The 27,967-nt window shown below is 38.5% G+C and overlaps 1 protein-coding gene across 4 annotated transcripts in view; it reads right to left on the reverse strand.

Moving 5' to 3' along the window:
* Positions 1-998: 998 nt before the first annotated feature.
* The window catches only part of MID1 (midline 1), a 239,004-nt gene continuing 212,035 nt past the window's right edge, over positions 999-27,967 (reverse strand). For all 4 annotated transcript variants that reach the window (XM_042867936.1, XM_042867935.1, XM_042867937.1 and 1 more), the window contains 6 exons: positions 25,287-25,435; positions 22,005-22,132; positions 15,145-15,288; positions 5,775-5,936; positions 3,173-3,380; positions 999-1,609 (listed from right to left, as the gene is read on the reverse strand). In XM_042867936.1, coding sequence (XP_042723870.1) covers positions 1,261-1,609; positions 3,173-3,380; positions 5,775-5,936; positions 15,145-15,288; positions 22,005-22,132; positions 25,287-25,435 — 1,140 coding nt within the window. In that variant the 3' untranslated portion in view covers positions 999-1,260. The remainder of the gene's footprint in view (positions 1,610-3,172; positions 3,381-5,774; positions 5,937-15,144; positions 15,289-22,004; positions 22,133-25,286; positions 25,436-27,967) is intronic.

Consider the following 27,967-nt stretch of genomic DNA (forward strand, 5'->3'; position numbering starts at 1 on the left):
CTGTGCAGATTCCTACTATTCCTGAAAATTTGTTTAGTGCTCATTCACAAAGAGAACTGTTCTTTCCCAAACAGCTCAAGACAATTATAATTATGAACAAACTCCAGCTGCAATGTTTCTCCATACAGCTCATGCAAAACAGATTTCCTTGCTTTGTTATTACTACATAATGTACAACAATGAAACATTTGTATTTAATTTAAAACCAATGGTAAGGTGGCTCATGTCTCACTTCCGAGTTATTGGCTGTGCTTGCTGTGTTGAACCTTGTAAAATCAGCAATAAGCATTCATGTGTCTACCATCAGAAACGCAATGTCTTCCATTACAATCAAACCTTAAATGTTGCAGTGTTTTGTCAAATTAGTCTACAGCCAGACCTTGGGGTGGCTCCTCTCCTCCAGCGTTGCCATTTCAGAGATGGTATCAGTCTTTAACGTCCTCAATGACTCTACAGTATTTCCCAAAGACGAAAGTGAAACTGACAGATGGGAATGTTGTCATCAACAAAATAAATCACCACATGATTTATGCACTCAGATTTCTAGAAGATATTCCACATGTGTTTTGCAAACAGAGAATGCACTGCCCTGTGAACAGAAGTAAATTAAACTTTCTTTTGCTGTGTTGGCTAGCTCTACTTCTTTAGTTGTTTATTTTTATTCTTTTTGGTCTGCACATTCCCATGTGCAAGGTAGAAATTATGAGATTTTGCATTCAATAAGATCAGTAATGATTACTAAAATTGGCATGAATAAAACCAGCAGTATACTGACTTGTCCACCACTGCACACTTTTATCCTTCCAATTTCCTGCCTTTATCCACTGTAAAATAAAATAATGTAATGAGCTGATGAAACCTTAATGAATGTGATCATCGATGTGCAAAACAAATAAGTCATTTTTCAGGTATCCAAACCAGGCTTTCTCTTCTCTCTCTCCCCTTTCTTCCTTTCTTCTTCTTCCTCTTCTTCTTCTTTTTTTTTTTTTTTTTTTTTTTATAAATAATTTATAAATCTTCCTGAAAGGGACTAAATGCAAAACAAAACAAAAGCAACTGCAAAAAGAGTTCTAAGGTATTATTAAAGCAAATTCTTGTCCTTCTCCATATAGTACTCAGAAAAGAGAGATCTACCCCTTTTCGGTTCTGGCTGGTTTTGGCAGCAACAACTGAGATGCCACGCAGTCCACCAGCTCCAGGCAAGCTCCTGCAGGCAGCTGCCCTGGGAAACACATCCCCCTACTTGTTAGCTTTTAACAGTCATGCCAGCTGCTCAGAGGAGTCTAAGTGATCAGGGATGGGCAAGCCTGTTATAATGGTTAAACACTTATTCCACACAGTGAATGTGGGGCATACGGGCTGCCCAAATGTAATGTCAAAGGTGTAAAGGTGCAGGGAGTTCAAGGCATCATAAAAAGCAAGGGAACCATTGTCATAGTCCAGCAAAATGCCGACCCGGCGGAGATGAGGTGCAGGCTCTATTGGGATTTCTTTGCTGTTGTGTCTCACCACCCAAGTGTTGTTGCAGCGGCACAGCACCCAAGAGGCAGAGTTCTTCCCGATCCACTCATGCTTTGGTGCTGACTTGTATGAAATACCGATGGCATACCTGCAAAACAAACACAGCTCCGGAAAGCAAGTGCCTCTTGTCATGCCTGTGTGTCAGAGTGTCAGCCCAAAGGAATCACCGAGGCCTTGGTCTCTTATTTGTGCTGACTGAATTCTAATTAAGTGAAGTTGCAACATAATCTTGGCACAGAGTTAATTTATGTTTTTCCCATCTCTTTTCATTCTGAGAGGTCAGAAAAACTTTACTGTTCTTCGCATTGTTTGTAGTTTGGCTGCTATGGTAATTTTTTGGAGCATGCATCTCTGGTATTCAAAGGGAAAACTGTTTAGTACTCAGGAACTTTAAATCACTGAGCCTCATATTTCCACTTCTAAACAGATGAGCACAGAGGAATTCATTGATTTTAAAGTACTTTGCTGTCTGTCATTTAATCTGATCTCTTGTTGCTCCTATAATATATAGACCAGAAGGAGGAACATAGGAATCAACATCAAAAGACACATTAAAAAAAAAAAAAAATTGCCATTCCCAAATATGTTTTGCCAGATGTTGGTGTGGTTTTTAGATTCAAATGAGCATTTTTTGGATGGGGTATTGGGCCAAGTGAAGCATTTGTAGGTGAAGACATTCGCTCTGCAAACCATAATTTATGGCAAGATGTGCAAGGTAAAAGGATTGTGAAAATGTTCCCATTAATGGATATCCACGACAAGTACCTGATTTCTCATATATTAAAGAAATGCTAAAGTTCCTCACGTTTTAGAGACACTGAAGTATTTGTTGTTATATGTTGTTGAGCTTTCAACCAACAGAGATTAATGTGCCACAAGTTATTCTGCTTTCTTGCCTTGGAGTTGGCACAAGCACACAATATTTTTCTTGTTTGAGACACTGGGCATATCTGAAGACCTCACTGATTTTCTGCTCCATTAACTTCCATCAAGACTGCTGCCTTTGAATCTCAAAGGATAACATCTCTTATACTGACTAAAGGGACCTTGAAACCCAGCCCTGTGTTGCACAGAGGATCATTCAGAAACAGATAAATACACTCTTTCATTTATTGTCTTTACATTCAAACCCTAGGGCACAGACCTAGCACCACTGCTCCTCACCCTTTCCTCAGAATTTCCACCACTGTGAAGTTGGATTGTCTAATTAGCCTCATATTCTGTTTCTGTTTTGCTTTGAAGGGGCAAAACAGAAGGGCAGTAACATCTTTCATATTCAGTAAAGAGATATCACACGTATAAAGTTCACTCTGTTACAGAAAAAAGATGAAATTTCTTAGCTCTCCATCACACTAAAATCTTAAAATGTATGTTCCGTAGGTTCAAAAACCAATCAGCCTCAATAACAAAGGAAAAGTTCTGTGTGGGTTGCTAAATATAAGTATGCTCTATCTGCCAGAATAAGTTCCAGAGTCTGAGAGTGCTGGAGTTAGGGAAAACAGTCTGACAAACTGTAAAAATATACGCTTGTCCTGCTTTTGAACCATTCCTCAGGTCTCAGTTATTGATCTCCATGAGAGGAACGGTGCTGAGGCCTTCATGGGCCTTTGGTGTGAACCAATGATTCTCATACATATTTTTATATACATACCACGTACTGCCACTTATAACCACTTCCCAGTAATGCCGTCCGCTGTCAATGAACACATTGCCAGCTACTCCGTAGCTCCCTTGGCTCGTGAATCGCTCTGGTGTATGACTCTTTTTGGAGGAGGTTTCATCACGTTCCACTGTCAGGTTGTCATGAGACACTTTCAGTTTTCTATGAGCAGATTTGGGGTCCAGTTTAAATGGCTGACCTAGATACACAAAGACAAAGGTAGCAGGAGAACAATTTGTCTTTAATTTTAAAAAGAGGAGTTGATAGAAAGCATAAGAAAGAAGCATACAAGATTACATAATCATATTAATCTCCTTCTCTGAAGTGTTCTCAAGACAGACTGATTTTGCTCTCTGCACTAGCTGGTTTGCATTGCCAGTTCATTGTCAGTCTCATTGTGCACTAACATCCCTGTGTTGACAATCTCTGAAAAGAGCCCTGCATAATCATCATGCCTATTACTTCTGACCTAAAGGTAACCTGAACGCTCTAATTCTTGCATGTAATTGAAACCAATATACATGTTAATAAAGGTCTGAGGGTTGCTTTTTTCACAGCATATTAGATTTAGAATGTTACATTCTATTAATTCCCTAGGGATAAAGTTCCATAATAACATTTTCATCATTGCTACAAAAAAGTGTTATTTTCAAATCCCACAAAATGAATTTGAAAGTAAGAAAAAGCATTAGCCTTGTCTGTTCCTTCACTCACAGCTTTATTTATAACAAGCACAGTCAACAATTCAGGATCAGTTTTGGAAGGATGCCTATGTGGTGCTGTCCTGTTGGATACCATGCATTAATAAAAAGAAGGAAGTGAACTATAACTTGGTCCAGATATTATGGTGTAAAAACACTGCTGAGGTTGTTGATCTTGGCAAGTCTCTTCAGCTGTAGCACAGTGCTTGCAGACAATATCAGGAAACTTTTTGGTAAACCAAACCCTGTAGATATGTAAAGACTGCCACAATTCTGATCAATGAGCTTTGTGTGTTAATAAGCAGGGTGATTGCTTACCTCCACAAAGGTACAGCTAGAAAACTATGACTCTATGTGGGCTCCATCAAAGCCCTTTCCCCTTCTTATTGTCTTTCATATCAAGGAAGAAGTATGTAAGCAGAAGATTTGATTGCATGCATAGAAAATAGATATGAGCACTGTCATGAGGTCTGTGACCCTCTGACACTGACAAGTGAATTTCAAATAAGATGTAAATTGCTCAGTGTTTATGAAGGAACAGTTAAGTACATTTCATGAAGTGAAACTGAAAGCATCAGTGTGGGAATATGAAGAAATGAAATTCCTCTGAATAGGAAGTCAATATGCACTGATTCCAGATCTCCAGGAAACCGGAAAATGTAGAAATTTCAAGTGAAAAATGATGGATGCGATACTAATTCTCAGTAAATATTACTATAGGTAAGTGCAAAATTATATAAGAAGTATTTCTAAAGTTATAATCTACTTTCATAATATTTATTTATTCATTCATTATGTTTAAGTATGAAATAAATACATTGAATATTATTTGGGAGTGCATTTTGAAATCTTTTTCTTACTATTGGATAGGAGTAAAACATCCGCAAGCTGCCTCCTTAGCTGGTTAGTAGCCTTTGTGTCACTGAAGTAGTATCTGAAGCATATCTTTCTCTGTACTGAACTGTATCTGCATAGACCCCTTCTCACAGTCACCTGAGAGATTTCTTTTGTGCCACACTGGGTCACAAAAAGAGAAAAGGATGAAAGACTGTCATTTCCAGTGGGTCTTCTTATGTGTTACCAAATGCTTGGTAGCAGATACGTGGTTTGTACAAGCAGGACACAGGAATGCAAGCCAGGTAAATAGACCCCGAAGTGGTACGTGCCGTTCTCTGCACCCTGCTTCTTGCAACACTGAGTTATCAACCCTCTTTGAGCATCCTCCCCCTCAATAAGCAGGTTTCAGAGGGTGCACAAACCCAGTGTTCAATTTCCCGAGATCAAAGCTGTTTATGATGACCAGAGGACTGAGGGGTTGTTGGCCAGGACACAAGAAAAAGGCTGAAAACCAGTCTTAAAATTACCCTACTACATCTGCTAATAATTTGTGCAACCACTTTTTTTTTGAAGTGGGATCTCTAACTACTCTACCACCCCACTGAACACCATAAAGAAATGAGGGGAATGCAGCTAAAGAAGTTTTCCAGTGTCCTAAGAAAGATCATTCTGGAGAATAAAATTAAAGTAGCAATTATCTTATGAACACGATACAAAACTAAAATGTTTTACTGCAAACACAAGGAAAGGTTTTACTTTGTAGAGGAAAAAGAATAGATAGGACACTAAAACAAACTGCAAAATAATATTTTCAATCATTTCATATATGAAGGCTCTGTTCCTAAATGTTATTTCCAGTGACAAGAGTACAGATGCTTTTCTGAACAGAAAGTAATTTCTGCAGTAGTGGAGACACTGGCAATCTTGAATCAAGTTAAATAAGTGGCTTTCACTGTGGGAAGCACTGTAAGTTAATCTGCTCTACACTCACGTGTCTTTCAAAGACCAAACCTAAAAAGGAGAAGAGTGTGTGTGCTGGATTTCACATTACTCACTGTTTGTCTTGAGCTTGCCTGGCTCACTGCTTCTGCTGCCAGCCTGATTAATGGCCTTAACAATGAAGATGTACTTTGTGCCACTCTGTAACCCATGCACGGTGTAGTGGTTTTGTTTGATATTGGGAACAATCATCCAGCTGTCGGCTGAGTTACATAAACCTGCAATTTCAAACCAAGCACATTAGTCATAACATACTAGACATTTTGTAAGAGGGGAACATTTAAAGCACTCCTGAGCATCCAATCACTGATAAAAAATTCGCTTTTCTACCTTTTAAAGTGCTATTTTATTCACTGGGTTGCTACTTAATTCTACTAAGGCATTTCACCAGCATTCAGCCAAAGTACCTTTTAACTTCTTGCTATATGAAATTGACCATAAAAAAATAGGCATTTAAGAAAAGACTCACTGGAGGCATGAGCAACCTGGGAATTTTCATATCACAGAATCACAGAATCACAGAATCACAGAATTGTAGGGGTTGGAAGGGACTTCCTGAGATCATCGAGTCCAACCCCCCTGCCAAAGCAGGTTCCCTACACCAGGTAGCACAGGTAGGCATCCAGGCAGGTCTTGAACATCTCCAGAGAAGGAGACTCCACCACCTCCCTGGGCAGCCTGTTCCAGTGCTCCGTCACCTCACTGTAAAGAAGTTCTTGCGCATGTTTGTGCGGAACTTCCTATGCTGCAGTTTCCGGCCGTTTCCCCTTGTCCTGTCTCCACTCACCACTGAAAAGAGTCCGGCCTCGCCATTCTGCCCCCCACACCTTAGATATTTATAGACCTGGATCAGGTCCCCTCTCAGTCTCCTTTTCTCAAGGCTGAACAGACCCAGTTCACTCAGCCTTTCCTCATAGGGGAGATGCTCCAGGCCCTTAATATCGTAACACAAGGAATTCTTTATTGCTGAAGGATCGAGTGCTATGGAGATCCTATCAATCTACCTTTTGGATTAATTAACTCAAGCTTCAAAAAACTAACATAAACAGTAATGCTAGGAGGGCTGTGGAACCTTTTCTGACAGACATGCATTCTTTAGGACCTGAAGGAAATCATGGGAAGCCAAACTAGGTAAATGATCACCAGAGCAAGCTTCAGCTTCTACACTCCAGACTTTGCTAGGATATAGCTTAACAAGTAAGTTTTATTGATGCAACTTTTTGATTTCTTTCCCATGGTTAAATGTTAGCTGGGGAAGAGCTAGTTAATTTTCTATTTAGAAATATACCGTTTGGGATATATTTACTTCTTATCACACAAGTATAACATGTAGGAAATAAATAAAACATAATCTGCAATATCATCTGCAAAATAGAAGAATACTCCATTAATACGAACCGATTCAACTGCATGCATCTTTCCTACTGTGACATAAACCATAAGAATTTCAATAGGGCCAAACGTTGGTCCTGCAACCCTACAGGCTTGGGGAGGAGTGGCTGGAAAGCTGCCTGATGGAAAGGGATTTTGGTGTACTGATGGACATTCGGCTGAATATGAGCCAGCAGTGTGCCCAGGTGGCCAAGAAGGCCAATGGCGTCCTGGCTTGTATCAGGAATGGTGTGGAGAGCAGGACTTCGGAAGTCATCCTGCCCCTGTATTTGACATTTGTGAGGCCTCAGCTCGAGTACTGCGTTCAGTTTTGGGCACCTCAGTACAGAAAGGAGATTGAGGTGCTGGAGCAGGTCTAAAGAAGGGCAACAAGGCTTGTGAAGGCCTTGGAGAATATGGCCTACGAGGAGAGACTGAAGGAATTGGGGCTGTTTAGTCTGGGGAAAAGGAGGCTGAGAGGAGACCTTACTGCTCTCTTCCAATATCTGAAAGGTGCTTACAGAGAGAGTGGGGCTGGTCTCTTCTCACTGGTGACAGGTGACAGGATGAGGGGAAATGGCATGAAGTTGAGCCAGGATAAGTTTAGGTTGGATATCAGGAAACACTTCTTTACAGAAAGGGTTGTTAAGCACTGGAATAGGCTCCTTAGGGAGATGGTTGAGTCACCATGCCTGGATGTGTCTAAAATACATTTGTATGTGGTGCTCAGGGACATGATTTAGTGGAGGGCTGTTACAGTTAGGGTAGTATGGTAAAGTGCAGTTGGACTCGATGATCTTGAAGGCTTTTTTCCAAATTATGATTCTATGGTTCTGTAACCTGAGCTGTTCTATGATTCCATTCTTTAACTTTCGTGTCAGTGAGTCACCTGTATTATTCACTGCACATTTTCAACAGCTCCTAGTCTAACGGATCCTCAGTCTGGTAACTCTTTTGTTATAAATGTTGAAATAAATCTAAGTTTACATTAACAAAATACATAGATGTTCACCATCTTTTTTTCTAGCTATACAACTAGAAAAGGTATATGCAAATTAAAGTATATGAATCTGTGTAGATGCATAAGGCTGGAAAACGCAAAGGGAAAAATTCATGACAAACTTTGCCTTGACAGGGCATGGAAAAAGTTGTGGATGCAAATGTACTATTAAACTAGTTTTCAGCTTTTAATCTGGTTGGTTTTTTTACCAGCAAACCAACAAGAGGATCTTTAAGAAGCCACCAGTACTTTTAGTTCACATTTTAGCCAATCTAAAATCTTTATGTCATGAAAAAATTAAAAGGCTAACACAAAATTTTAAAGAATACGTGCTGTGATACTGGCTTACAGACTCATCAAAAATTCATCGCCGTAACTAAAAGACTCCTTCCTAATTTGGAATATACTTTTCATAATAAAAGGTCATGAGAAATAGAATTTAAAACCCAGATTTCAAGCAAAAATTATGAAACATTACTCTCAAAGTTCTCTCATATTATATGACATTGTTGAGATGTAAGCAAGTTATTCATCCTGTGAATAAGTAATTGAGGCACAGCTTCAGCGATTCATATCATCTTGTCATGTAATTGAAGAGCTGCAATGTCTAACCTATGTTTTGTAAACTGTGGTGAGCCAGGAATCAGTCCACCTCTCTAGATGTGAACATCCTAAAAATGCTTCTCTTTAAAATGCTAAATGCTAAAAATGCCTTCTCTTTTTGGCCTGAAGGAGAAGGCTTAGGTGAGATCTCTAACTTTAGGTAGCTGAAATAAAGTGAGATGAATCCATCCACCATTGATTTGAAACCCAGAAGTCTGATCTTGAGGTTGAACACACATCTGTGTTTTTGAACTATCTTATTAACAAGCTACAATCAAGTAAGCTTTATCCAGTTTTTCATTTGTTAAGATCAGACCTGGAGGGACAGACAGTATGCAACTTTTCTCTAGGTCCCTCTGTCTCATCAAGAATATCACTTTTTTTGGTGTTAGGTAGCATTGAAATGAACTGCAAGTATGATTTACTGCAACAAAAATATTTATTTGCTGTTGTTTTATTTAAAACAGCTTCCTGTTTTAAAGCGGAAAAAAGATTCTAGTTTATTGCTTATTCTCCAGCCAGTCAATATCCTGAACATATGTAGCCTCGTGTTAACTACAAAGGATTCAAATAGCTTCAAACAGCTGGGTATGAATGGGTTTCCTAAAAGGAAGAGTGGAAATAAAAGCAGCAGTATGTAAATATGGCAAAAAATATCTCAATGACTACTTATCCCAGTAAAAATTTAACACAGATTTTAGAGTAAAGGTATACTCTTTCTATAGCTGAACTACCACATAGATTTTGCACTAAGGCCATTCACCTGGCTCAGTGGTGCTATCGCACAATAAATATTAAGCTAAACTAAAGTGAACTGAAACACTTGATTCAGAAAGAAACCAAGATGACTAAGGAAGGAATCCCTAACTTAGATGCTTCTGATGGAGTATGAAATAACATCAGTAAGTCTGTAAATGCGATGAATCGTAGAATCATCGTAGAATTATAGAATGGCCTGGGTTGAAAAGGACCACACTGATCCTTGAGTTTCAACCCCCTGCTATGTGCAGGGCACAGCCAGACCAGGCTGCCATTCTCCATTCTCTCATCCCAAGTATGTGAACTTACACACACACAATATCCATTATCCTTCAGGTACACAAGAATAAGATATTATATTATTAAAAACCCTAGCCAGTAGTTAGATTGCTATGTACATCCATAACCTTAATCATCTTATGCGCTTCTACATCTCGCTGCTGAGGCCTGAAGGCAAAATGCTCACAGGCCTAGATTCATCCCACTTGGCAATGAACAAAGAGCAGAGCTCGTGAGTTAGGACTTTATCTACCCTACAATCTCTCCACAGTCAGAAGAGAGAGATGGGAAGCCTCTGTTCAACGTGGCTCATTTGCTAGTGGAAGTCTCTGTTATTTCAAAAGACACAAAACACACTGGATTTCTTTGTCCCTCTTCTCTTAGGACTCTCAGGCAATTACTGGTGAATGCACACTGTCTAACTTAGTTCCTTTGCTGCTCCAACAAGCTCTGTGCATGCCTCCACAACCGTGGGTCCGCGTGCTTCCTGGCTGTGAGCTACTTGATAACAGGTTTCTAGTTGAACATTGACTCAGGCATTCTGGGAATGAATTTTTGACGATATCAAATGAGAAGTCCACAATTTTTCAGGGTGGGGAATAGTAACTAGTGACAGCCAAATTAAGCTTTTAGGTATGAAAGAATATTTTGTCACTACACCAAAAGGTTTTCATCTCCTGTTTTGCCCTATCAGAACAATGTTTCTTCTTCGAATACAAAAGACAATGGCAGAACGATCAGGGAAGTGAAGAGTGCAGCCTGCTAACATGGGCATCTGGGGGTAACATTTGCATGCTCAGCTCCCTGCTGCTGGCAGCAGGCTAAGTGAAGCACACATCTTCTCCTCACTGGTGCATCAGCAAGAGCTAAGGGTTTACTATTATACCCAGTCTTGATCCAGGTGAAATTCAGGTTTCTTGTTTCACAAACGCTGGGCTTTTTATAGGATTATACAGGTGGTAAAATGATGTATTTTAAAACTGTAAAAATGTAGAGAATTCAAATTACATCCTGGAATGGTGCAGTGAGCGCAGTGATGTCTCATACAGGATGTGTGAGTTTTCAAAATAAGTTTCTCAGAATCTGGAGGTAATAATTTGCAAAGCTTTTTCCCTGGTGTTGGTTGTTTATGTGCTTTAAAGAACAGATGGGAAAATTCCCAAGGTGTTAATCCTCCTAAAATTTACACTGGGAGATTTTAATAAAATATATCTTCCTGAAAACTACAAGCACAAAAGTCATGGGAAGGTTATTTAATCTTTTGAGTATTTTAATTATGTTTAAATGCTTTATTTAAATAAATTATTACAAATTCAAATTGGTAAAACAAATACAGTAGGTGAAAGCAACAGATAGCTCTCCACCCCTATCCCACATTCCCATGTGAATGAAAAAACATATGCAGGATTTCTGCAAAACATACAGAGATTTTTTTTCTTCTTTCTCCTAGAAATACACTCTTTTTGTATCTTTTTAAGAGGCAGTTTTCTGCCTTGATTTTGTGTCATACTCACTGAAAACCTCAGTAACATTTTGAAAATTGTATGCAATCTGTTTTTAAGAAATTAAAGCTTCCAGAAAGAGACAAAAGATAGTAGATTAAAAAATTCATTGATAAATCACAAACCTTTCAGGTAAGCATGAACTCCTAATTATCTCAGGACAGTTTTGTCAACATACCTTTATCCTATCTCATTGGAGAAGTAATCACAAAACACAGGGAATGTTTTGATGCTACACTGCATCCTCAGTAGAGCGAATTTTCCTATTTTGCCAATGTAACTAACATAAATTCAATTTAACAGAAAATAGAATTATTTACTCTTTTGTGTTTTGGAGAGCCTTATGTGTTTTTCCTAAAGTTGTCTTTGTTACCGATAGTGAAAAGCTGGATGTTTAAATTTTAAACCTCCTGCAGAACAGTAAAAAAGCTTCATGATAAAAAAATGCCAACTCAAAAAATACTGGAAAATTTATTGAAATCAGATATTGAAATCATAATGCACATTAACTAGCTAGTGACAAAGTCATTTATAAAGCCTTTACAACATTCAGAGTGCAAGTACTAGATGCCTCTCAGAAAAGCAAATGTGTGAATACAGCTATGAGAACTACTGTGTTAGTAAAAGGCTGCGTGATTTAAAGTTCTATATTGCTCTAATGCACAGAACAGTGCTGCCAAGCACTAATAGCCAAGCAATTTGGCCACATTTGGAAGTAATCTTTCCTGTATGAAATAGGATTCAAAATGAAATACTCCAGTTGGACCTTCTCCACCAAATGTTAACTCTCCAATTTTTCAGTTAATAAAAAAGAATATAGTTGATTATGTTGGATAGAGAATACATTAGAAAAACATAGCATTGCTTGTTTTCGTTACTGAATTCTCAGCAATCTCTGAATGATATATGCCTCTGGTGGGGGAAATTTACTGAGGAGTGGAAAGTGCAGTCAGTCTGGCTCTGTGGTTTTAAGAAATGGATTCCAAAATAACAACTTCCATTAGCACAGTAGGTGGGTTTGTATGCAAAGTGATTCCTATTGTCTCAAGGGAAAAAAAAGCTCATTGGCTTAATACAGTACTATAGCTACTGCCTTGTGACTAATTCATAGCTATAGTAACACAGAACTGAAGATGATCTATGAACCTCTTTACATTACCTACTACAGGGAACATACAATAGCAATGGAAACTTTTGGGGATATGACATAGAAAATTAAAAAAATATATGTGCCACAGCATACAAATGCCATACACAGAAAGAAATTTGTGTTAATCTAAACTCTATTTCATTTAAACGACTAATTAAAAGCTATCTTCAGTTCATCAAAACATCAAGATTTCAGCGTAGAGCATGTTAACTCCACTTACAGAGAAAACAGCTTTGTTATTTCGCACTACTGAAGTACATCCCAATATCCTAGGGATGATCTTAGATCCTCACGCAGGGCAAAGAAAATAATCGAGATAAGTGAAGAAACAACCAAGCAGTTCTATGAATAAAATCATGTTAGTGGGCAAAGCTCCAGTACCAGTGGAAGTTGGAATAAACTGTGAGAGTCCTCTTTATTAGGAATTTGGATAGACATTTAGCAGACCTATTAGACTTGAGGAGTCCAATTCTTTCACTGAATGCGTTCGACTCCACATTAAATAATGATAAAGAAAGTCTGACAATATTTAGAAAAACCATCCACTTTTATACGCTTGTATTTAACTTGGATTAAACTATAGCTTTCAATGAAATTGAAACCAGTAGCCAAGATATTTATGTAGGAGCTAGCTGCAGTTAAGAAACAAATAAACATGTCAGCCAATCCTTTCATTTCTTTCTCCTTCATTTCAGCTCTTCAGAAAATTTTATAAACGAAGTTTCTTTCCTCTTCAAACTTCTAGTGGCACCATTTTTTTTCAAAATGATACAATTTAAGTTCAGATTGCACACTGAGTAATTCATGCTATAACCCCCAAATTATCATATTGCATCTCTGAAAGAAAACTAATTGATTGTTTGGCAGATCAAAGCCTTCACACACACATGGGAAACCTACAGTTCAGTCTCAAAGTGAAATACCTTGTTATTTATTCACTTTAAAGCAAGGAGTAAAACCTCATATCATAAAGGTACAGAAATGGCACTTTTCTATTCATGTATAGAAGCAATAGCTGACTTGCATAAAGTCTTCTGGCATAAAGCCATAGACAAAAATAGGTCAGAAACAAGCAATACGCTGCATTAAGTCATGGTGTCCTGTCTGCTTAACGGACAGATTAAACAGGGAAGCTTTTATTTCCTTATATATCTGATTGTAATGTGTTCCAAATTACTATTACACTTTTGGTATCTACCTTGCTCAGGTCTAGGAGCATGTACTGAATTTTACTTGGTCTTTCCAGCATTCTTAAATTTTACCATTGCCCTAAATTAGGTTGCTTAGTGAAATATTAAATTGAAGTTTAAACAAAACATTAATCAGTTTTTCAATGGTCCTCTTTATTTTTCATTCAATCCTGAATACCATTTGTGGTATGCAACCTAAAGATACTGCTAAAATGCTAGCATTTGAATCCTCAGATATGCTTTCAGATGCCTTGGAAAACTAATTCCAATTTAGTGATGGAGAAAATTAGGTGCTCACAGCAGCAGTGGAGTTAGCACAAGAGTTTGGCTCAATAGTTAGAACAGGACAAACAGCATACCATTTTACCACTGGTATGAAGTATGTAAGCATGTCCTTCAAGCCTCACCTTCATCAAAGCATCTCAACAAATTTTGTAATGACAAAATCACTTCCACACTGGGAAGCGCTTATCTAAAGCAAACTTTACCTAGATCAGTGTGTGGTTGAGGTATGTGATTGTAGAGAAAAGCAAATGCCTAGGAAGATGTTAAGTAGCAGGGAAAGCATACAGCAATAATTTCTCACCATACTCTCCCAGGCTCTACCAGCTTACTGCTCTGGGACTTCCTGAACCAAGAGGAAGTGTCTGAACTTCATTGTTTTCAGAGGTATTTTTTCTTAAATCAACAATATTCTGTGATTCTGTGATTCACAATTCAAATATGTGTTGAATGAACAAACTCCATCTTTTGATTGATTGATTGATTTCACACTCCTTCATCTTCACAAAGTAGCCATACATTAAATTGTTGTATTCCCAATAAATATACAGGGAACAGGAAGAAGTTAAATGATTTCTCCAAAATTATAGTTAGTCAAAAATTGCTATCCACTGAACCCAGAAGTGCTGACTTCCTAGCCAAAGATTAGGCAATCTTGGAGTGTTTTCTCAGGAAAATAGCTATGCGATGGCAAAACAAAACAATCCAAGGAATAATGAGCAGATTTGCTCATTTGAGAAATGAAACAGTGCATGTATTTAATAATCATGAGCTATTATAAAAAATACCAAGAAATATTAGGTAACACCATTATAAGTCCAAGTTACCATATTAACTGGTGTTCCACCACTGTTTGCTGCCTTAGCCTTCACTGTACTAAGATCTATGCTCAGCAGCCTTGCAAACAGTCAGAGGGAAGATTTAAGCTGTAGTTCTGACATAGGCTCTGTTGTCAAAAGGCATGTCATAGATATAAGGGTGGCTGCAGTGTTAACTAACTAATGGTCAGTTCAATACACTCTTCCAAGTGTGTGACTAATCTAGACAGCAGAACTGAGTCTTCATCCCTGCAACAAAAGCTTGGTGACACAAGAGACAAATCCTGTCAATGAGAACTATAATTATGATATTGGGAATATTGCTTTGGATTTAAAATTTTAACTTTACGTCTTCCTAGGAGGTAAGTTTTTCTTTTGTTCTTGCCATACGAGTACCTTTATATTTAAAAGAATGCAGTTTGCAGAGAAACGACAAGGAAATAGAATTAGAAATGAGAAGGTTTTCACTTACTGACAACGTTAGCTTGTCCAGTGAAGATGGTGTACTGAAGCTCGTAAGAGACCACACTGAACTCATCATCTGATGTCCAGTGGACAGTAATAGTATCATAAGAAGCTGTACAGAGCTCTTCTCGAATGGTGGGAGGGTTGGGAGCTGTGAGATACAACAGAAAAGGCTTACCAACACAATCAATAAAGTATTTCCATCTCACCTCAGATTAGGGCATGCATCTGACGTATAAATTTGCAGCAATACCATCCAACGATTTTTTCAAACCTTTTACTAATTCCAATAACGACTTAAATTGTTAATAAACTGTTGCTAAGGAATTCTTACTATCCATATAGCCATCTAAGAACTCATTTGAAAACACAAAAACAACTTGTATTGAACTAATTTTAAGATGCCATAGCAAAAATTATACGATGATGGCCACAGTAAACTGTTACTGAGTGTGCACAATTAATATGTTTGTTTTACTAGGTTTGTTTCTGATCATCAAACTAAAATTATCAAAGTTTAATTGATGTAAATATCAATAGGGAGAGTCAACAATCTTCACTGTTGACTTGAAAGCAGTGTTTGCTTGGCTTATCTTAACAGAGATTAGCTTAAGTGGTATTTAAGAAATAGAAATCTGGGAAAGACTCCATTTTTTCACACTCAGTCTTCTCTCCATGTCTGTTTTTAGTTATTTATTAACTATCCCTTTTAATATAGATGCAAATGATTTCTGTTGGCTATACATTCACTATTTTTCAGTTTTATTCAAAAGTTCTTATCATAGCATCATGGCTATATAACTGCTACAGTTAAAATTCAATATCATTGCTAATTAAATAATTATAGAACCACATTTTAATAAAAAGTTGTCCCTCCATTTCATCTTTTTAAATCAACAAATAAGTTTGCTACAGTTTCTCTGTGTAGGAAACTCTGGACGTCTTCTTCCACATTAATGCACAGATTTGATTTAAAGATCTGTTTCAAGACTAAAACTTGAAGCAAACCCTGTAGGTAAAAACTTTCCTGGTTTGCTCTTTCTATAAAGCCAAGCACCTATGTAAGAAAGAAATGAGTCTTTCTCTGGGCCTTCCTGCCTGCTTGTCTCAGTGGGAGCCTAATTCCTAATCATCTTCCCTATATGCCATCATCACGCAAAAAAATAATTCTTGTGCTTAATAGCATTCCTCCCAGCTGTCACAGAGTGAGGAAGGAGGGCACTCAAGCTGAAGCAATCACAATATGTCTGAATTAAAGGAAAAGGAAGGCAACTCTGAATGGTATTTTTGCTGTCAGTTCTTTAACTTCTGTTAACTGCAAATAATGGCCTCAAAGGAAAGTCAACCTGAAGGAATTCCTCCTTTTCTTTTGCAGCAACTTATTTTACTGAGATATCTATTTTGCCTTCCATTAAGAATTTTTATAGCTCATATTCCTGGTTTACTGATGTATGTTCCCAAGGCTTAAAATACAGATGCATTTGCAAGCAGCCTCTTTCAAGCAAAGGGCATAAGGAAATGTTCAAATGTGTTTAGTGATATGACTGTGATTTGTGATGCTCTAAATCTTGTAGCATGGAAGCTTACCAGTGACTTTTCTCAGCAGAGGAACCCTTGAGACAGATGGATATTAATAAGGAAAGAGAAAGAATTGAACTAAAATAAGAACAGTCATCTCAGGAGGGGGATATCAACAGAAGGAGGATTTCTTTGAAAACCAAATGTTAGTAATGAACTAAAGTCTTCTCCAATCTTCTCCTGAGCCTAACAGAACAAAACAGTATTTGCAAATGCACCTGTTATTACTACAATATAGATAATGAATATTAACTTAGTGGAAAGCAACAATTGCCAACTGCTAAACGAATTGTAAACTGGATTTCAGTAGTATCTAAGTCTCTCTACTCCTTTGAAAATGACAGCCTTGATACTTTCTTTATATGCACACCTGGTTGGCCTTACTGAAGACTGGAGATTTATAGGCCTTCACATAACGAGAAGGACAAGAAATAAAAAAGAACCTGAACAAGACATATTTTCTCTTTCTTTTTTTGATTAACCCACACACAATTGAGACCACACTGCATGAAACTCGGCTCTTCAACAGCACTCATTTAATAAACTGTTCAGAATAAAACAAAACACACTTTCCCTGCAGACTGACAGGAAAATCTGCATGTAAACAGTAGTTTTAAACTTTCAAAATAATGTAGAAGTCAGATTGTAAAATACAATATCCCACAAGACATCCGCCTCTGAAGGGTGTGAGTTCATAAAGTGATTGGAGAGATTGGCCTTTAATCACTTATCCTCACTATTACATTCACCAGTACTGCTGCAGTGCTTGGTTTCCATCAGGGAAGCTCAACGGAGTTCAGAACAACCTCAAGACACCCGCATCTTTCCCATGGCCCTGACTAGGGCACACTCCATCACTGCCCAGGAATCGGGATTCCAGTACAGCAGAACACAGCAAAGGAAAAGAAACCCTAATCAGTTCCGCCCAGTCACAGTGTTGCAAGACATACAGCCTCTTAATCCACTTCAGAAGCAGTGATCATACAAGAGCACTTCCAGCCCCAGGTTGGATGTGGCTATGGGTAGCCTGGTCCAGTGACTGACAACCCTGCCCACAGCAGGGGGGTTGAAACTAGATGATCTTTGAGGTCCTTTTCAACCCAGGCCATTCTACAATTCTATGATTTTAGGGCGAGAATGCAGTACTGACTCACAGTCATAACAAAACCGAAGCTTGACAGCTGATGTTCTTAATACCATTGGACATTTGCAGCCTCCTGTCTGCCAACTGCTATCTGATGTCAGGGAGTTAAAAAAAAAAAAACATGTGAAGCAGCTATTGAACACCCCACATTTACAGTCTTGAGTAGTAAGGAAACCTGAAATCAGCAGCAGCAGACTTTGCAAGGCACAAATAAAGTTACAGCAGTTTAAAAAACTGCTTCCAAACATCTTTAGTTCTTCTTGGTCATAGCATGGAAGTCTCCATAAGAGAACCAGGGCAGACATCTGGCTGTCTGTCCAGTCACCGCTTCAGTCACTCTGACTTTCATACACCTGCATTTATGAATCAACACTCCCAGGAATGAAAGCTATTGCCAAAGGCTGCTTTAGTCCATTTGTGTGACTTCAACTCAAAAACGCAGAGACATATTTAAATAGTCAGGAATCATGTCTGAGGTGCCTGAAAGGTAATCACTAACCTTAGCAAAGCAGTTCTTTAAATTTACTCCTAGAAATAACAGAATGGTTATAGAATACAGAATGGTTTAAAGATCACCTGGTCTTAACCCACCTGCAATGTGTAGAGACACCTTCATCTAGAGCAGGTTGCTCTGACAAAAGGAATATTAATATCGCTGGATATGGAGGTGAGGAAGCTGCTCTGAATCTCTCAGCTGTTAATTACTGCCTCCTTGATATACCATGATACCAGACTGAAACAATGTGAAAATAACTTGAAAGGCACAGTCACATCACATTGAACGTACTACTAACATGCCAGACATGAACTGGCAGCTAGAACTCAGCCAAACCACCATGTATGCGTGGTCTTTGGGAGGGGAACTTTGGGGGATCTTTGGGGACTGGAACTATTCATGAACAACTGAATGGAAAGAGATTATAACCAAAGGATGGGACTGAGTTGGTTGAAGAATGGCTTTACTCTTTTAATAGTAAAAGTAAATTAGAAGGAAGGACAAGTTGCATGGGTTTCAAGAATGAAACTGTTTCCATGTGAAAAAAATCCTGGCATACACCAGAAAACGCATATTTGTTAGTGCAGTTTTAACTAAAGAGATGGATGAAGAAAACGTATCGTTTCAGATGGGATTTCTGAAGCAGGGAAAAGTGCAAGATGAAAGGATAGATGTTGCTGCAACTGATTTCACAGCATTATAACATAAGAAAAGTATTTCTGATTCACAATGGATAAAAATGTTCCTACCTCAACAACACTATGCAGAGAATTTGCAAGTCACAGGCAGTGGTATCTAGCTAGACACATGTTAAGGAAAAAATGAGTTCCAGATGAAAAGCCTGAGCAACTGGCAAGATAGAATACTTTCAAAAGACATTCAGACTACAGATACCAAGGAAGAAACAGTCAGAGGAAGATTAAGGGTATTGTTTTACTACGCTGAGCTTGACATCTCAATGTTGAGCTGGCAACTTTCAGAGAGAGAGCAGAGATTTTTATTTGGATAGCAGAAGCTTTGGAATGACTGAAAGAAATAGCCTAGGAGGAAAGAAGGATTCAAGTTTCAATGTGCCACACAGAAAATGGCTTGTGAAGATGGAAGATGAAGATCTGATGTATAGCACACTGGGGAAGAAACAAAGAAGAACATCTCCAGAAGATACCTGTGGTCAACTGCTTTGAAAGCAATTGACGGCAGAGAGAATGAGGTTAGAATTCAAGCTTTGACATTTTGTTCAGAAGCTGTACAGATGTTAGACGTAATGTAGGCATTCACTCCTAACGGGCAACAAAGATGTATTGCTAGGACTTGCAAATGGTCTTTATTTTACCTAACTGAAACATGATAAAGGTAAAGCCCAATTCACTCTGTCACTCAGATTTCAACATAAAATCTACAAAGATTGCATTCATCAATCTGAAAGGAGAAAATAACACAAACGTTCCTCTAGCATTTCTGAATAATAATAGAGAAGAATCAAGTGCATTTGACTTTCAGGGTTTTATATATATACACATACACATACGCATTACATATACACAGATAATGCATTACACATAGACACATTTACATAAATATTTCTCAAGTCTGAGTCAGTCACATTTTATGTTCAGTTAATTCAAACATGTTTTGGAATTTGGCATTGCAACCAGATGATATTCATTAATTTGAAGAAAAATAGTAAAACATAGGGCCAGCTAAAAATGTTTTTCACTCAGCATCAAAGGCAAGGATGAAAACGGTAGATTAGTGTAAAGCAGCTTAACAGCTTGATATACTGCAATATATGTATTTCTCCTAGACTGGATTGTGATAAATTTTTCAAGACTGTGAATGAGGTAGGAAGAAGGCACAGAAGGAGCACAGCCAGTATGATGGGTCGCAAAAGGAATCCTTGTGGCACTGACTGAATACTGCAGCAAGACTGCCCTTCATTTTGGAACAGACACATCCTTCATTTTCTGCACTGCACAGCAATTAGACTGGTGATATTGACATGTGATGTGCGAAGAGATGAAGATTGGGGGATGGGGGAACAGACTGCTAAGTGCATTTCGTCTCAAATACCTTCAAATATCAAAACCATAATTATCTACTTTTGAATGAGACTTTCTAGCCTTTGTTTGGAGCCAATTAGGAGAAATAGGCACCTCCAGAATAGTCAGTTGTGTGGTATACCTGACTCAAAATGAGGCGGATTTTCCTCTTCTCTGACGATAAACAATTTGAGGCCAATTATTCTACAGGAGATTCTTAGGTTCACGCAAATGAGTCTGGCATTTTTGTTAACCTTTCCTTTCATTTGTCTTTTTACAACCTTAGGGTGAGCCCTCAATTTTGGTGCAAAACTTCAACAGACATTGGGGGGAGAGGCAATGAAGGGAAAGCCAGACATCTTAACATTTAACCGGTAGCAACTGGACAAAAAAAAAAAAAGTAGCAAGTAACTTTCACCAGAGTTTTGATTATTATTTACTTGAGTATCCTTCATACACTGACTGCATTCACAAGTTACACAGTGATAGAGAAATTTCTTGCAGAAAAACATTGCTCATTCAGATATGGTAAGATCTCCACAGATCTACTCTGCTACAACTCTGTGCACGCAGACAGCCTTGTTTCTCTTAGAAGTCATTTAATCATTTATTCCGCTTTAGATAAGCCAGAAATGAGCCCTCTGCATCTCAAAAGATTCCATGTTTGGCCACGAGGAGACTCCATGCTCCTGCATTCTTCTGAAATAGCAAGAGTACATTTCCTGCAATCTGGGCAAAGAGAATGGGCCCACGTAGAGTTTTCAAGTGTTTTTCTAACAGTGCTTTTTGCTTTTCCTTGCAAATTGTGACTATTAACAGAAGATTCTTAAAGACCTTGCAAAATGAAAACCCACGCCCTGTCTCCTCTGTTTTCAATTGAAATGGAATGAATTGTTCTAATTCTGGCACTGAAATTAAAACATCCTAAATTACAGCAATTTGTTTCTCTTTGTGAGTCATTATATACTCTGAGACTGCACATGACTCAGGCCATCAATAAGAATTCAATCCTGCAGGAGTCAACAGACCAAAGCTCTCAGCTAACTCTGCAGAGCAAACTGCATGCTCCCCAGCTCCAAACACAGCATGGTTCTCCAGTTATGTGATGGGGAAAAGGCACAGTTGCTACAAGAAAACATTTTCCACTACTAAGCCCTCCATGCTGATAGCTTGAATAGCTTCTGGTTGCCCAGGATATCTGCCAGACTGCAATCTGCTGCAGCGAGAAGGCAGCCCTAAGGGATAGTGTAATTCTTGGCACATCTGCCTCCTGGGAAATAGCACTGGGTCCCTGCTCCCCTTCCTCTGACTTGGGGCTGTGATTTGGGCCACTCCAGGCTGAGCTCCAGCTGTTCATTTATTTCACTCCTCTGCTGTGACTTTTAACCATTTCTTACACTTTTACACTTATCCACATCCTGGTGGGGAGGCAGTGAGAGGAATGAGGATGACAGAAATACATCCCTGTTGTGGCTACCTGGGGCACTCTGGGGCCGCTTGGGGTAAAATGTAAAGGTTTAAATGGGAGAGCAATGAAGAAAATCCTATCAATACTGCAGAGTGTTTTTTTTTAAATGAGAAATACATTAGTATATTGAGAAGAAAATTACCTGTAAGATAATCAAGGCATTCTAACAATTTCTTCTCCCTGGTAAAATCAAGTGCGAAAGTATCAAAAGTATCGTTGAGATTAATTTCAGGAATTAGAACCTGGGAGGATGCAGTTGCCATGGAAACCCTGTAATGAAAAGAAAAGATCTTTTAGCACATCCAAAGACACAATAGCTTCTACAACAAAGTAGGATCTAATCATCACGATCACTATGAATTCTTCAAAAGCTTGACAAATATTTTACAAGTATTTTATTTATACTGGCTGTCAGGAGTTTCTCCTGCCACTTTTACTTTTGGAAGAAAAGTCTCCAGGAAACATCTCTTGGTACTTAGCTTTTGTCTAATGTGCAGTATTAGATAAGTTTTTAATGAAATACAGACTGAGCAACAATATACTTATAACTGTTCCTGCCAGTCACCTCTGAACCAAAGTAGCACTAACAAAATTTTTATCTGTGTTCTAAGCAATTCTGACATATGCTGCATCTCTTCCAACCCCCTTTTTTCCTAGGCAGTTTCTTGCTACAGGCATTCCTTCACAGTGCTGTCTCAAGGGCTTGCTGCAGATCACCACACCTCCTCAGCTGCTTAGCACAGCAGACTGCTGCTAAATTCAAAAAGCACAGGGGAAGATAAAACCAACAGATGTCAGCACAGTTTATTTTGAAAAGCTTTTCTCTGCAAAGCATGTGTGCATACTTCCTTCAAACTAAAGGGTTTCCTTGCCTACCTCATTTCAGGAGCTACATCCACTTTTTGTTTGTCCACCAGCAAGAACGTTAAAAAAAATGAACTTTCAGAAGAAAGCTGCCAACAGGATCTATTTTTTGGATCCTCCAACTTGCCATCCTAAAACATTTGTTACTGCATAGCTGGATACTGGAAACGCACACAGAAAACTTAGGAGAGAATTCTGCAAGGTTATTAAACTTTGCGTTACACAACAGAAAATTGTTTTGGTTTGGAGGTGAACACAAAACCATGAGCACAATATATGTCCCTTATCTGTCAGTCACAAGGTGTCAGGTCAAAATGTTTTGACCTCTTCAATTAACACTGTTGCAAATTGGAGCATTTCACTGTAGATGAGACTGAAGTAGTTCACCTGCAGTTGCAGTTGTGCTGTTGTGCTTTTAGATCTAGCAGAGAAACAAGACACATGCTTCTTGTAGGGCAGACTCAGCCTGACTCACACCTCCAAAAAATCAGCAATAACCTTACTAAGAAACCAGCAAGCAGGTATGTAACGTGAAAAGTTTCTCTGAAGAAGACTTTATCATCAAGCTCTTTTGGGACAATAAAGAGAATGCACGGTGATTAAGCGTGTTGAAGTCAATTTTTGATGGTTCACCATTTCAAAGATCATTTTAGATTCAGAGAAATGAATTTTTTCTTGCACTTTCTACTTGTTTCATCTGACACTGTACTTGGTTGGAGAGGGGTTTTCTAGGATAAATCCAGTTCACCCATTATAAATAACCCATTACATAAGTCACTGTAGTGTGTATGATGCCTTTGCTATACATAGTTACCTGTTGTGCTTACAAAAGAGAATATTATACTACAATTACTTTGAAATACATGAAGAAATGTAACAAGCATGGTTTCAGAAGACTGTTTCAGCTCCAGGAGTTCAGGACTCCAGTGAGAGTAGTCTGAGTGCAAATAAAACGTTGCTCACCACATATGAACTAGGAAACTTACTTGGGAAAAATAACTTTTTTTTTTTTTTTTTTTAAACTCTTTTTCTATTTGTAATTTGTCTGCAAGCACCTGCTGGTTTTCCCTCCGTTCTTATTCATTGCTTTAATGATTTGTTGTTTTGCAAGACGTTAACAGCCACCTCATTACAGATAAACAATCTGTGATAGCCAAGAACTAGATTTGATTGGACACATATGTCAGCTGGTCTCATTTCTGTTCTCTAAGCATCACTCCTGTGACTCTTGTATAATCAAGGGATATTAAGATGTTATAATCACAAGAGAGTTAGGCAAAATAGACTAGGACAATAAGGAGAATAAATGGAAGGCTTACCTACAGAAAGCACCAGAAGAAGGGATCTCCAGAAGACATCCTTCCCTGCTGGTAGCCAGCTCTTAAACAGGTCTAGGAGGGGTGCAGCCAGGCTCCACCCCTTCCAGCAGTACAGGTGAATTGCCTTCACCTGTGCTCCTATGGCTGACTCATGGCTCGCCTCAGGTGATCAATCAGGGGTTCAGGCCGTGACTCAGCAGTTCCCATACAGACTCTATTTATGATGCAAGTGTTCATTTCAACAAGTTCAAAATGGAGCTTTTCTGAATGTCCTCTGATAGTCTGTTAGAAAGTTTTGTATCTCCCTACTGCTTATTCCATTGAATACTGAATAAAGGCCCTACTCTCTCCTTCAGCATTTTCCTCACAGCACTCATGTATATTCTGCAGTAGTTTTTTTATCAGCTTCACCCGGGAAAAATCAGTAGCACAATATATCATAGTGATAGAATACAAAATAGGATCCAAGTCTGACAGATCAAATTGAATCCACTGTCTTGCCTTGCCCTTCTCAGCAAAGTTTCTATTCTATGAACTTGTAATGGGAAACCCAGTGTTTCTGGTTTGTATGTAAATTGATTAAAACAGCTTTGGTGAAAATAGATATTCTAGGAATCTGCATACAGTGCTCTAGAGTAAGTTGACTGGCTTGAAAGCAAGGAATGTCATGATCTGGACCAGGTCAAAATTGGCTGGACATTGTGAAGGTACAATGTGAACTCAAGATATTTTTTTTTAAAAAAAGCAAAATTAAAAAGCTGAATGAATTAAGATGCTTCATATTGTTGTCTTAATCATTGTCACAGGTACATGCTCCTTCTTTTTGTTTCTCTTGCTAATGGCTAAACATGTCCTGAATTGGAAAGGACCCATAAGGGTCATCAGGCCCAATTCCTAGTTTTGTTACCTTGCTCCTTGCTGTTTTGTAAGACCATGTCAAATTTCTCCTAAGGAAACACACTTGCTCCCATATTTCTTTCTGAATCTATGAACTTTTCTAACTGTTCTAATACTTATTTCACTCCCTTTCTTGACTACTTCTCTTTTCAAAGGGATGTTTTGATTTAGCATTACAGCAAGGTCTTTCTTCATCTGGTACAGCACAAAGTGGCGTTACTGGGGAATGCAGCAACTCATCCTTCCTTCTTTGACCACATTATTACAGTGGTGGAACAAAGCAACACAGCCACCTAACTGCCTGAAATTGAGGTTCTCCTGTTTATTGAGAGGAACATATTTACCTTTCGGTGATGTTTTTAGCAGTTTGTAGGAAGCGAGCGTGATCATTCTCCTTCAGCGACTGCTCAGCCTGAGAGATGAGGGACGTCGAGCGCTCAATGCACTGTTTGCAGTTTGCAATCTGCTGAGCCAGTTTTCTCAACCTCACCACCTTGTGCGGAAACATAAGAAAGCAGTCACTTCTCTAAGGTCACAAATCACTATTACTTTTGCACTTCTGAGGCAGAACTGACATGGAAAGGGGGACCCAAGACAAATGGCCTCCCTGACAAGAGCTTCTTTCACACACAGTTTGATGGTGACTGCCTTCCACTAGCCACAGAACATTTTAAATCAGGGGACAGGCACAGCCTTCATGCCTCAAAATTTTCCATGTGGAAAACAACAGAGGAGAGCCAAAACAAGCACAGCTGGCTTTCCTTCCAACAGAAGAAACGTCATTTCCTGGTACTTTCTGCTTATATGATAACTAAAGGGTATTTAGATAACCATTTTCCTGAAGTGAAGAGATCAGTCTCAATGGCAGCTTACAGATGGCATACTTTTTTTCCATATTACTGAGGTAAATTTCATTAAAAAATCATCCAAAAATAAAATTTGAGAAAAAAGGATCATTAATTTCTACCAACAATACGTCTGCCATTTTCATTACAAGCTCTTAGTCAAACAAGGTGGTTTTTGGGGGGGTATTTTTAACAGGACAAAAGCACAGTAGTACTGAAGAGATTATTATTATTACTGAAAACATATGTGCTGGAGATAAACACAGTAGATGTGACTGTAATCACTAGCTGAAAGGTTAGGGAGGGGCACAGTCAATTCCCCATTTAGAGACAATGTTGGCTAACAAAATTAATAGTTCCTGAAAGGTCTGGGAGTCCTTCCCGTTGCTATCACACCAGGATTGCTGCTACTTCATAGTTTGAACGGGAGTAAGGAAAAGGAAGGAAATGAAATAATCTGAAGTTTAGAAAGGCATTAGGACTCAGTTACCAGAAAAAAATGAGGAAACTAATAAGTATGTGCATTAGCAAAAAAAGTGCAAACTTATAATCATGACAGAGTTCTAAATCTTGGGAATTATGGCATAAACTTTGAAGCTGTTGAATGTAATTTCAGATATAATTGTGACAGGAGTTATGACTTTCTAAGCAGAGATGAATGTATCTTAGTGCTCCTACATGACAGTTAAAATCTGCTGGAAAAAAACATCTTTTGGAAAACTTTCAAAAAGAAATCACTGTCTAAACAATTTGTGTTCTGTAACATTGGTGTTTCTTTTAAGGGTAGAAGAAATAAAGATAAAAATGCAGGAAAAGCATACAGATTTTGAGATTGCCACTGATCTGATCAGGCTTTCTCCTCACAGTTCAAAGTGTTCAGGCACCCAATGCCTTGGAAACCCTTCCCTGAGTTCCCTCCAGTTTGTTCCAATGTCTTTCTGTGTTGGGGCTCCAAACCTGGATACACTAACTAGATGGGGCTATTAAAGTGCTGAGCAAGGCAGAGAATCTCTTCCACTGATTTATGATTTACTGGTTGTGCTTTGTTGATATGGCTGGTGTTGGTGGTTTTATTACTGTTGATTTATGTTTAGAGTGTTACACATCTAGATGTACAGTTACACTGAGGAAGACTCAATAATTGAAGTACTTTCACAATTACTTATCTGAATAAGGGAACAGTATTTAGATCTCAGCTTTTCATACACTGGGAGGTGGAGATAGATATCGGGAATGGGAATGGTTCAACTGATTGTTCCAAGGATAAGAAAATACTTTTTCTAATTGTGCATTTAAGCAGAGATCACAATTTGGCTACACCAGTCTAACCAGAGAAAGGTACACTGCAGTAATTGGTCACCTCTTCATTTAGGTATTAATAATAAAAAAAAAAAAGAATGCATGAACTGATACAAACATTACCTTGTGAACTTTTAGCATTTAGAGGACATGCCATGAGTTTCAAGGTCTACATATAAACAATTTTTTTGTTGTTTACTTGATTTTTCTTTAAAACTTAAAAAGACAACTGGTCATAAACATCTAAAGGAAGAGTGTCCCCTCCCTCTGTCCACAGTGGCAGGAATGACCTCTGCACTAAAATTATCTTCTCTATTTAAGTGTTCTTCCTGCTAAGCGCTCAGTCAGGTTTTATAGGTTTTAGGTGATAAGTGAGATTAGCGAAGGAGCTGCACTCCATTGTAAGACTGGTATGTCTGAATGTGCAGCCCTGCAGTCTTAGCTAGAACTATATTTGAGTATTTCCATCGTTGTAGCCTTCACTATCATTTCCAAGAAAAATCTGCCATTCTTTCCCTTCCAGAAAGACTACAGAGAGAAGTCACTGCTTGCTTTAAAAGAAGGTACCTGGAACTGAATTTCTGTGGTTTTTCAGATTTTCTGGCCATTAGAGAGCTCCCTGGACATGTAATCCTTAGCAAAGTTTCATGACTGTTAAGGTATTTACGTAATTACTCAGAAAAGACTAGCCTGATTCTCACATTAAGAGCAGATTAAGAACTAATCTTAATTGTCCATCTAGCTCAGCATCTCATTTAAATAGGCCAGTAGTGGAGGCACCGTCTAGGACCGTCTAGGAAATAACACATTCTCAGAGGACTGACTCAGCCAGCAGCAATTTGTGGCTCATGGATGTCCTGAGCCTGAAGTGGCATTGCAGC

Source organism: Lagopus leucura, unplaced genomic scaffold (assembly GCF_019238085.1).
Source record: "Lagopus leucura isolate 7727_CA_CO unplaced genomic scaffold, USGS_WTPT01 Super-Scaffold_100001, whole genome shotgun sequence".
Classification (NCBI taxonomy): Eukaryota; Metazoa; Chordata; class Aves; order Galliformes; family Phasianidae; genus Lagopus; species Lagopus leucura.